The following is an 11,955-nucleotide window of genomic DNA, read 5'->3' as shown; positions in this document are numbered from 1 at the left end:
AAAATACCTTTTTCAAATGGGAAGCAACTAGGTTACTCCCACTTTAGCATTCATTAAAAATATATTACTCGTATTTTATATACGAGTAATATATTGTTATTATATTGTAAATATAATAATAATAATTAAGATACCTATCGATCGTGATATTCTATAGATGGTATAACTAAGTTTCAAAAAAGGCACGCTTAGACTCAAATCTCCTATGACTAACTCATATTTTTTTTTAATTCGGACGCAACTTACATTCTGAGTAGAATAATTTAGAGTACGTGTTTAAGATAAACCTTATACGTAGTGTAACCATGCGTGTAATGTATTCGAATGCGATTGAGCCGTGATGTGTGCATAGCAATGGCTTAATTCAAAAATTGTATACGTTTGTGCAAAATAATGTTTTTACACGAGCGCTAATTTGTGCTTCTTTTTTTTTAATTTGCATGTATGACAGAAAAGTTTAGATATAATTTATTTATATTTAGGTAATTGTTTAAATATACGTCGTTTATTTAAGAGCCCTTTTGATAGTACTACATAACAAAAATGAACAAATATAATAATATACTTCAAAATTGAATTCTAGCCTTTTTAAATTTTAAACTGTGCTCGACACTTTAAAAAAAGTTTTGTTAATGTACTTATGACATATTATCTAAACAATATAGGTGTTACGTAACAGTATTAACTATGAATCGAAATCGATGTGCTACCATCATGGGAGTAATGTCGGCAATTGATTTAGGGGGGGGGGGGGGGGGGTCATAATAATTCAGGACACAAATATTACACCCCTATACGTACCTTGTATACATTATTATACGTTTACACGTATAATGTATTCGGATGCGATCGAGCCGTCACGGTCGTCTCCGGTACTGTGTGGCATAGTTAGTAGGTATATTATTGTTTAGTTGCCACAGTTGTACGTTTAACATTCACAGGACACGGGATCGTGCTTTCGCCGGTGTACGGTAATTAACAAACCTTGCAATGGTCAACACTTTGCATAACCCTCTTGCAGTTAATTAACGGTCACTGCTGTGTATTATCATAATATCCTATCGGAATTCAGCCCGTGAAGCTTGCCCCTTATAAACATATTATTAAATATTTGTGAGTTTCGGTTCGAATTCGAGGTCACACAAAGTCGTGTTCATAAGCAAAAATTCAGATGTGCTTTTATTATTTTTGTTGTTATTATTGACATAATTAAGTACCAATATGTTTCTACGGACATGATTTATAAGAATACATTTAAATATTTACAATTGTCTAGTATTTGTTACAATAATAATAGGTATAAATAATAGTTATATGTATTTTTAGTATACTGTGTGAATCACAAAGATTTACAATATTTTAATTTGAACGTTAATTATATTTTTGTGATACATTATCTATATACATATTTCACTGATTTGTAGTGAGGTGGTTTTTTTTTTTATTGTATAATATTATGTTACTACTTACCTATAATTTATAAATTAAATAATATTGTACATCAGATTTTACTTATATAATACGAACTTAAAATTATGATAATAACGTAACTATTTTTTTACATGTAATAATAAATAACAACATAATCCTTGATTATATTATATAAATGTAGTAAAGCTATAATATAATATTGTTTTATGCTAAAATGATAATAACATATTTATTTTATTTTTATTTTAATGAAGCCTCAACAACAAAGGTTATTGGCTAATAACATGTTATAACTATTAATAATGCATGGTAGCATTATAAGTTACAGTATAATTACCATACATTTTTATATCTTTATCATGTTTAATATTTTCTACTCATTAATTGAAATAAACTACACAAAATAAAATATTTTATTTATTATATATTACAAAATATCGCAGTAAAAAATAGTATAATGATACTAATAAATAATAATAATTTAACACTTTTCGTGGGAAAAAAACATTTATTCTTAATATTAAACTTTACCTTTTGATCTGTAATAAGAATAATTATTAAAAATGTAAAATACAATCTATTTATTACTATTTTTAAACTTTTCATTGAAACGATAGCTTACATGATGGTTAATAAAGATATAGGTAATGAATAATATTTTCGTGATCAAAAATATATTTCAGTTTGAAATTTATTTAAAAAACGTAAAAACAATAATGTTTACGAAGAGCTAATAATGTATTGAAGGCTTCGAAAATATAACTAAAATTTACTTAGCATCAAAGTCCATAAGTTATGTAAAGATGTATAGAAAAAAGATTTTCTTCGAGGATATGTAAACTGATATGTGACGAAAATACATTTATTCTAATATTCAATCAAATAAACACATGACTGTAATATAATATCAATATTATTTACACATTTAAATAAAAAATTACAGCATTTATGAAAAACAGAACATTACCTACCTATGTGGTTAATGATTCAAATTCGCTGGAAACCACACACGTGTACTCAACGTCCAATTGTGTTAAACGCCACTTTTGAGGTTCGTTTAATTGCTTTTGCTTCAGTAGTTAATATATGGAAATAGTTAAAACAATATTTATAAAGTTATAATTATTATATAATTAATATATTTAATCAATAGTATTCGATAGACACAGTGTTTGGCCGTAATAAACGACGATGTTTTGGACGGTTCTATACAACTGAATCACAACACCAAGTCATGCAAGAACGAACCGGTCGACGTGAGGACCACCGCTGCAACCAGGACTACAGTCGTGGTAACGTCAGTGTGGATCTTCGACGGGGTGGCCACAGACGTCTGCAGGCACTTTTCAACGACCGTGGAGTCAACGACGGCGATGGGCTGTCCGTTGAGCTCCAGTGGGGAAATGCAATAGTTCTTGCCGGTGAAAAGATCTCGGGATTCGTTGCCGAATGGGTAGTCGTCCAGGAACCGGAACAAGTGACAGTCGCACGGGAAGTGGTTGCCAACCACTGTAAACCCATCGGAGGCGGCGGAAGCGAGCCCCGAGAACGAGCCCCGTCGTGGGCTGTCTAGCACGTGGTTTCCGTTGAACCGGAAGTGCCGTATACGGTTGTCCCGGGCCACAGCCAGACTCTGCACCACATCGATCTTGTTATTCAACAGGTTGAGACTGCCGACGTGCGCTAGGCCCGTGAACGCGTCCACCCGGATTACGCCCAGGTCCGAATCCTGGATAGACAACACGTGCACGTGGCTGAGACCACGGAACGTGTACGGCTTCAATGACGCCAGATCCATGAACGACAGCTTCAGCAGGCCCACCGAATCCAGGCCATTGAACGCATCGGGCTGCAGCTGCTGGATGCCTGACGGCAGGATGAGGTGTTCGACATTGGTTAGACTGGAAAATGCATTAGCCGACACCTACATCACACAAGGTACAAACAGGCACATAGAATTTTACATTACGAAAATTGAATTAATGATACACTATTGAAATATTGTTTCTATCTCTCATTATCTGATTATTGACACCTATAATTAGATTTGTTGTTGAAATGTGATTAAAAAAATACGAGTAGCATACAAGTCAATATTATGATTACGATACACCAAAAAATGGACCTTTGACTAGTGATATAACATGTAACTAAATTTTTTATTCAAGCCCCTGATTAGAAAAAAATATAACACGTTCTTACTCTTTAGAAATAAATGCCAAATGGAGCTATAAAACTAAAGTTTATAAATGACTTGGTTTACTACACAACGTATACCTAAATGATTAAATTATACGAAATCCAACACTTAAATACTTTGAATAATAATAAAAATAAAACACATTAATATTTAATAGTTACAAATTATAATACGTATTTAATTTTTCTGCCGGGTATTCGCGCAACATAGAGTGCTTTATTTTCTGAGTATTGAATAATACTAATATCAGTGTACGTTTAAGACATCATATTATTCACAGTAGTTTTATATTAGTTTTGTAATAGTTTTTTTTTTTTTAATATTCAAATAAATTTAAAATACTTTTCATATGTTCAGTAAAATTGTGTCATTTTTCCGCGATAAACTCAGAGATTATATTATTAGTACGAGGTAAAAACGTAGGTATCTTTTATGTCTTTTGTCTTTTATTCACCCGGTTAATATAAAATTCTAATTTATCTCGTCGATAAATCGAATGTTCGCCTATGTCATGCCAGTAATGATTATTATTAAATATTTCCTATTAATCCTTATCAGAGCAGTCTAAGGGAAAATTGTCTACAGGCGGCCGGTCTAAGGTGCTCACCGTGTGCAACGGGTTGTTATTTAGCAGTATGAGCCTGATGTTGGCGGTACCGGCAAACGCGAACTCATGTATGACGCTTATCTGGTTGTACCCCAACAGAATGGCCGTCACGTTCTGGAGGCCGGCGAACGAGAACTTATCGAGCGACTCGAGTGGTGTGTGCTGGATGGACAGTTCCCTGAGCCGGACGAGTCCGCGAAATGCGAACCGATCCACCCGGTGTATGCCATTTGCGTCCAAAGTCAGCTTTCGCAAGTGCCGGAGACCGGTAAAAGCGTCGGTGGGCAAATACGTCATGTTATTTTTGGTGATCGAAAGGTGTTCGACGGTCTTGGGTATGTCGCGCAATGGCACGAACGTCAGGTGTCCGGAGTTGCAGAGTATCTGAAACGGAACGGCGCGTGTATTTATAGACAACATCAATTATCGTCTTTAACAAATTGTTTACCGATGTTTATTATAAGTTTTGGTTAGGCTCTATGCAAAAATAAACTAAATTTAAAACGTTGTTTTCTCAATGTCAAAGTTTGTAACTACCCATCCATAACTCCAGTAGAATAAATATGCATAATCTTAACACTATAATAGGTTAGGTAGCAAATATTGTATATTAATTAAATTTTCTTTGGTCTTAATAACTTAATTCTGTTTTAATATTATAATATAATTATTATTTATTTTATACTTCGGATAATTAATAATATTAAAATGTACAAATCTATATTCGTATCATGCCTCATCTATAACATTACACACACACACACAATTGTAATTGTTTTTGTAAATATTCCATACGTGGATTATAATATAACATCGGCGTAATCTATTTTCATAATTCCATTGAACATTCAACTTCAGTATTCCCAATATAGTTTGTAAAATGTTCTTTTTTTACATAACTTTAACTAATCATATTGTAAAATTTCAAAACTGCATATGTGGATTTCATATAGTATTATCTAATGTAATATTAGTATTATAAATACCATAAGCTCTAATTGTTAAATATAATACATAATATAATCACTTAATAGTAAAATAATATATTATATAATTCAGATTTTAGACAAAAAGTGTTTTTGACTAGAAAGTATTATATTGTATTATAATGTCATTGAATTATGCTGAAATAAATATGCATAAATATGCATTTGGATTTAGTAATACATTTTATTATGTATTTATTATAAATACTGAGTAAAGGATTGTTTATTATTATTACAAATATGAATTGACTATAATTCTCAACAAACCATTATCTAATTATATCTAATAATTTAAATTTGAATTTATTGCTTACTCATTTATTACTTTATTGTTTAACACAAATAGGTAATCTAAACAAATATGTTTCTATTTTTATGGACTAAAAGAAACTCACAAACACCTACAATGTAGGTTTTTTTGTACACCTATATATGTAGGTCCTACATACATAGGTGTACACAAATACTCATCATGACGCTAACGTACACACTCAATTTCGCCACGTAGGTAATTCATCAATATTTTAAAACATTTTCTCGGCAATCCCAACCATCACCACTACTGATTGAGCTCCTTATATAGCACACAGATTGAATACGGTATTACGGTTCCAATGTCCCATTCCACTGTTTACTCTTCGTAGTTATTTTATTTATTAAATGTACACAGGTATAGGCCCATCACTTAAATATAAAGACCATATAGTTTAGGCATATGTCTATAGTCGCTCTACAAAGTTAGCTGGTGTATCCACCACAAGTCATATCACTATACCTACCATCCAGAAGCGGTGGTTTAAGAGTATTATATACAAGACAAATAGACATCCTTCATTCACCCTCCTCCACCACCATCTCAGATGAATTACTAATGAAAGTAACTGTCAACTGTATAATATAATTTATCTAATGGATTTTAATTACGATTAAATAATATGACGGCACAATATTATTGATTGTTATCATACATTTATCAACAAAACAAAGTTTTCTATAGGCAATTTTTAAATTATAAATTAATTAAGCATAGACTTGTACATGGGCCGTACTCTGAAGTGAAGGGCGATGAAAATGATAATTATTTAATTTTAATATTTAATAATATTTCTTAAATAAATAATTATTCATAAGATTTCATAATCTGAGAAATGTTGTGATGGTTGAAACTTTAATTCCCTCTCCGTAAACTGTCTTATAATTAGATACGTATCTATTTAAATTAAAAGCTGATGTCACGTTATTTTTTTGAGGTTGGAAGCGTTTTAGTAAAAACATACATTTAATTCACAACGAAATAGTTCCAAGTGACATAAAATATATTAACAACCAAAAGGTTCTATGTGAAGAACTTGTTAGTTCTCATCAGAAATTGTTTAAATTTTACTTTGAGTTTTGACTAAACACTAAACTAAAAACAAATTTCTGTCGTAAATACATAAAAACATTACATTTTTAGATGTGCTAATCATTCATTACAAAAATTGATAAATAATCATTACAAATTAAATCATTACAAATTCATTTCAAAATCATTCATTACAATCTCAAGTTTGTAATGTTTGAGGTCAAATAATGAGTTCACTGCACTAGTTTTATAAAGTGCATACGCGTTCATATACAGCACTTGGTTTTAAGCCTTCGGCTAGACATAATGTAGTCTGTAATAATTGTAATAATAAATTAGTGATTTGTATCATATTATAATTCATATACTAGTATTTATATGTATTTATTATGAACAGCCCATTTTAAACATAACAAAGTTGAAAATAGTTTTAAATGGCTCTCCTGAATAATTTAATATTTTAAGATAACACCTTTTTGATTTTGAACCTAGAATATCTCAATATGCTTTATACACGCACCCGGCTACCAACTACTTACTGAGCGCTAGTACGCACCAACCGTCATATCTGTCCGATCTGTAACTGATTGTGTTGAAGTAAGCCGCTTAATCAGCTGCAGCTGCAGTAATCGGAATTAACGGGCAAACAAATGATGATTTACATGAGTCAATATCGTATGTGTATGCCGTATGCCTATTTAGGACATGATGGGTATAATTATAGTATAATAGTAGTTGCTTTGTATTCTTAAAATGTTTTAAAAATAAAAACATATTATGTTCTTGTTATTACAAATTTTTGTTTAACAATATGGTAATAAATTATAAACAAATAAGATTTGAGTCCTAGTCCCAGCATCAGTATTTATAATAATTACATAGTAAAATTGTAGTATTAAATAATCAGCATGCACGTAGTCATCCATATACGAATAGTCTGATCAGAAACAATTGTTTTCTAAAATATTCTTCATACAACATAGACAAGATAGATAAAATGTAAATACGATATAGCTTACATCACTCGAATCACACTAATAGTATAAACTATAATGACAAACTGACTATTTTATTAACTAATCACATGAATATCGACGATGTGTGTGTGTGGTAATATAATACTATAATTGTATTCTCGTCTGAACTTTAAATAATAAAACATATCTACTAAAACCTACTTACCTACCTATCTCCTATAATTAATTTAAATTTTTAGCATCAAAATTTATTTTCTATGATTTAACTATACTAAATAAATCATTGATAGTATAATATTATTTAATTTTTATAAGTCAGTTAAGTTTAATATAACTGAATAAATATGATAAACCGTATTTCAATCCCCAAAACTCGTTTCTCTGTTAACTTAGAAAATCACAATATATTCGTGTTACAAAAAAACATTTTTTTATCAACCTGCGAATTTTGTACTGTATATGACGTTACGTAATGAAAACTATGTTCAAATATAATTTTACTATCCGCAGACTATTTCGTGTCGTTGAACGAATTACACAAAACAATTGCGTACCCATCATACAACATCTGACGAGAGAAGTTTTTTCGAAAATATAAAATATAATCGAATATACGATTTATAGAAACGTAAGGGACCCTTTTTGCATTTCAACGAAAAATAAAAAAAACCACCTATACCACTAAATAAAAACCTTTGTGGAATAAAAAAAAAACTCCGTGCCCCGCCTGACATATTCCACGTAGGTAAAGCAGTTGTCGTAATTGATTCGGGAGGGCACGGTATTTGTGCACAACGGGAGCAGCGTAGAATATATTATAATAGCAAATTTTAATATATCAGCGGTGTCCAGTTCAGTAGTTGGAATAAATCCAAATTTTAAACGAGAGATTATGCAATAATAATAATAATAGTGAAGGTACAACATTGTGGTTATAACAATATGGCTAGAATCCCACACGACCAACGAGTTTTCGTATGATAATCTATTACATTATTATTATTATTATTATTATTATTATTTACTTGCGAGTGCGATAAACAGATACAGTCCGAAGGGCATGTCCATGAACGCACCGAGTCGGCAGTTACCATTAAAATCAGCGTCATCAAAGCTTGCATGCCGTTCATTTTTCTGAAAAACAAAAAAAGTTTTCAAAAGATAAAAATAAAAGTTTAAAAAACACGATTCAAATTCATTCACCGCGTGGTGACATTCTATTCCCGCAAGACGCGTACGCCCGCAAAGTACCGGTATGGCTCGCTCGCGTCGTATATTATACAGTAATATTGTGTTTTTGTGTGTGTTTTCTCTTTCTTTTTGGAATGTTAAGTTTTTAGGTATTGCGACCAAACGAAAAGGCTTTCGGACGACTTGTTAAATATGTATATAGGGTTGTGAACTTGTGAAGTACAAATATAATGGAGTGGTGGAAAGAGTTTGTGTATAGTTAAGACGGCCGTTGACAAAATAAAATATAAAAAATAAAAAATACTGAGGCGTATTCGATGGTGTTGGACAATCCCGAAGCGTCACAGTTTGACGAGGTAAAACTTTTCTCGTGCATATATAGGTACACTATACTCGCCTCACGTGTACAAAGTTGACCGGGCCGTATGTGAATAAATGTGCACAGATAATAAATAAAAAAGTTCGCTGCATTTTAATATAAGTAATATAGGTACCAGTTATCTATACATAAATTGTGCAGTGTAAATTTACATCAGTACGTGTAAACCATGCCCTGCAACTGCAACGCAATATCATACAGCATGATTAAAAAATAATAGTAATCTCTATTTGAAATTTGAATCTTTTTACCACACAATAATTTTAATTTTAAATTCCCTTTAATACTATAATTCGTTATTCAAATAACGTTTTAGAAAATTGAAACATGTACCTAGGTAGTTTCTGAGTTATTAAATTTTATGAACTAATAAGAATAAAGATAATAGTAAATAACAATAAAATAGGGCTATTGCATCTGTTTAATATATTTTATTTATAGGTATATTCTGCCTAGTCCACGTATATCTTATCGTAATCATATTACACTTGATTGATCCTTAAATTATAGGTGTAAAAAAATCCAAATATAAACAACATTGAGTGTAATAGTGGGTATATTATAAACTCAACAAATTTAAATAATTTAAATGTTTGATAAATTCTTAATTGAGTTGTGTGGCGTTCTATAAATGTGGATGACACCACTGCAACGGGCCTCTCACCTTAATCATGTTGATCTTTTGAATAGTTGTATATTATAATATTCATACGACATTATTGCCATGATATAATTATTATTTTTATGTTTTTCAAAAGTCTGTAAATTATACTATTTCAGTAAATGAAAAATAAAGGCGAACGTGGTTAATATAATGATTCACCCGGTATACATCTAACTACATGATAATATTATATAGGTATTGTATATGAGATATGACAAACGCATTATGTGCAGGTACTCGACTTATCTTACACACTCCTACCCCGCATGTGAAGGAGCGGGCGCGGGGTATTTGCAGGCTCGCGAGAATATTGTGAATAGATCCGATACACATTATTATACACACAGTTACAGACAATGGTCCATCATGGAAAACAATAAATAGTGTCATCGTGCTCAAAGGTACCTACGCGTCACTCCATCCCCGCGGCTCCACATGCACGCCGCACACAATTCGATATCATCCCCTTTGGCGTTTTTCTACGATGATCATTATAATTTACGCGCGCATCCCATTATAATAAGAAAAAAATTGTATTTATATAATATACGGGGTGATTTTCTCTTACGCCGCTATCCCGTAGCAGACAATATTTCGGACAAAGAATTTTTTACTCTTAAACAATAAACATATTATTATTAAAATCTTGCATAGTAATATTGTGTTACCTACATGTTTTCACGAGCCGGTGTTTGCAGTTCTCAAAATCTTAAATGACATTTTTCGTAAGATATATCCTGATACGCGGTAAGAAAAAAAAATATCGTTCTATACACCATAATACACAGACGCACTGAAATTGTACGCACACATTTGCGTACTCTGACAACATGGGTGAGCGGTATATACTCGTCAGATCTATGCGTGCTCGAGATCCACTCTTTATAAAACTTGCGTAAGGTGAAAACCACTTGTACTCTATTGTACATATTATTATGAATGTATTAAAATACATAGACGTTAGACATTTTTTATTTTTTTTGCTTTTTTACAATTATTAATGGTTTCGCATAAAGTCATTTTAGCAATTTTAAATCTCCTTGCAGTTGGTACTACAAAGCACAAACTACTATTGCTACTATATTAATTACCGTGGTGATCACATAACCCGTTTATGTAAAGTGCCAATCAATAATTGATTTACATTTCAATTTTAAGTGTGTCCTAAAGTTTAAATTTTATCGAATATGTTAACAATAAATATTTAGAGTGAAAAAAAAAATAATAATAATGGGCTATTATCAAAAAAAATCAACTTTGATATTTGCGACTTACAAGGCATGACATTTTCAATCAATCCCTTTTTGTTTTGAATTAAACGTTTTAAAAACACGAAACTCAATACTTTTGTGTGTTCCGTATCCTTTAATATCACGTACATATATCATTGTTTTATGTTATCTACTCTGTGTAATTACAAATCGTGGTAAAAGTAAAAGTTTCAATATCTCACCAACAAAGTTCAGTTCTCGCTAAATTATAATATAACATATCTCGTTATGGTAACAGTTATTCCAGTCCATTGTTGTCTAATCGTATTATATAGTACAGTTGCTGGAATTGTAAACGATAAATACGGTGCTGTTGCGTTATAGTAATGATACGATTCAAAAAAACCATTACTCTGATACCTATTTTGTTATATGTTTATCTCATGCAGTCTTTATTAATTTTCTGCACAAAATATTGTGTATCATAAACTATCGTTCCTCAATTTGATACATTTGGTTGCCGGCTTTCGCACCGAATAATAATAATAAATATTAAAGAGGTTTAAGTTTAGTCAAAATAATCTCAAGTTACTAGAACACATCATAAATGAACGGAAAACAATAATATCAAAAAGATTATGGTTCACGAAACGTTGTAGCCGAATTATTAAAATACAAGTGGAGAATAAGGGGTAACCGGTAGGTATTCACGAGATCTTATATTAGAGTAACAGCTTTAAAAAAAAAAAAAAACCGTCTAGAGTTCGCCAACGCAATAATACATACACATTTTTTTTTTTTGCATCCCCTTACTCGGCCGTTTGTTGTCAGCGAAGTTTAATCTTGTACCAGTTCCGGAATTAGCAGAAGCTCCTTTATGTATAAATTTGATTGTTTTATATTCCGTCGTCCTCGAAAATGGCACGCGGTGCAGAAAAAAAAGAGACAGAGAAAGCAAGAGATG

At 31.4% G+C, this 11,955-nt stretch overlaps 1 protein-coding gene across 1 annotated transcript in view; it reads right to left on the bottom strand.

Annotated features, from left to right (window-relative positions):
- Positions 1-1,180: 1,180 nt before the first annotated feature.
- The window catches only part of LOC107173508 (uncharacterized), a 61,468-nt gene continuing 50,693 nt past the window's right edge, over positions 1,181-11,955 (bottom strand). The window contains exons 2-4 of the mRNA XM_015524072.2: positions 8,572-8,680; positions 4,239-4,622; positions 1,181-3,355 (exon numbers count right to left, since the gene is read on the bottom strand). Coding sequence (XP_015379558.1) covers positions 2,651-3,355; positions 4,239-4,622; positions 8,572-8,680 — 1,198 coding nt within the window. The 3' untranslated portion in view covers positions 1,181-2,650. The remainder of the gene's footprint in view (positions 3,356-4,238; positions 4,623-8,571; positions 8,681-11,955) is intronic.

Source organism: Diuraphis noxia, unplaced genomic scaffold, assembly GCF_037042655.1.
Source record: "Diuraphis noxia isolate RWA-SAM2 unplaced genomic scaffold, SU_Dnox_SAM2 contig0002, whole genome shotgun sequence".
NCBI classification, from domain to species: domain Eukaryota; kingdom Metazoa; phylum Arthropoda; class Insecta; order Hemiptera; family Aphididae; genus Diuraphis; species Diuraphis noxia.
The sequence above is the reverse complement of the archived record's forward strand: the minus strand, read 5'-3'. Positions and strand labels throughout refer to the sequence as shown.